The following is a 458-nucleotide window of genomic DNA, read 5'->3' on the forward strand; positions in this document are numbered from 1 at the left end:
AAAGTTTCATTGTACGCCCTTGAGTAAGCACCCGCTATTGCCCCACTTCCTGTTAAGTTCTCTACACCAATACCATCTTCTTTACCAACGATCGTATCAATTACCCACCTTGTTTCCCCACTGGTGAGCTTCATTTCGTGGGCAATGACAGATGATCCAATCCGTTCGTAGTCTTCAGGGCTTAGGTATATATACTGAAAACCATTCTCAGGGGAAATTTCATCTGACCATCCAACTTTGAAGCAGGCTTTGACTTCTTCAGCAACCCCAAGTCGCGCACCAGAATTTGCTGCCAAGTAAATCAAGGGAAGCTTCTTGGCACAAGCGAGTTCAGTAACAGCAAGGAAAAATGCATCCTCTCTAGGACCAAACGAACCAGCTTTGAAGGTGACATCATTTGCGATTACCAGAAGTTTTCGTCCCATAGGAAACTCGGGAGTCGACATATCTAGGCACCA

At 45.4% G+C, this 458-nt stretch overlaps 1 protein-coding gene across 1 annotated transcript; it reads right to left on the reverse strand.

Annotated features, from left to right (window-relative positions):
* Positions 1-5: 5 nt before the first annotated feature.
* LOC109131901 (acetyl-CoA carboxylase 1-like) lies at positions 6-452 on the reverse strand (the record flags this gene model as incomplete). Its single annotated transcript, XM_019243076.1, has 1 exon — positions 6-452. A coding segment is annotated over exon 1 (441 nt), but the record flags the coding sequence as incomplete, so codon positions are not given.
* Between the last annotated feature and the right edge of the window lie 6 nt (positions 453-458).

This window comes from Camelina sativa, unplaced genomic scaffold (assembly GCF_000633955.1).
Source record: "Camelina sativa cultivar DH55 unplaced genomic scaffold, Cs unpScaffold07610, whole genome shotgun sequence".
NCBI classification, from domain to species: Eukaryota; Viridiplantae; Streptophyta; class Magnoliopsida; order Brassicales; family Brassicaceae; genus Camelina; species Camelina sativa.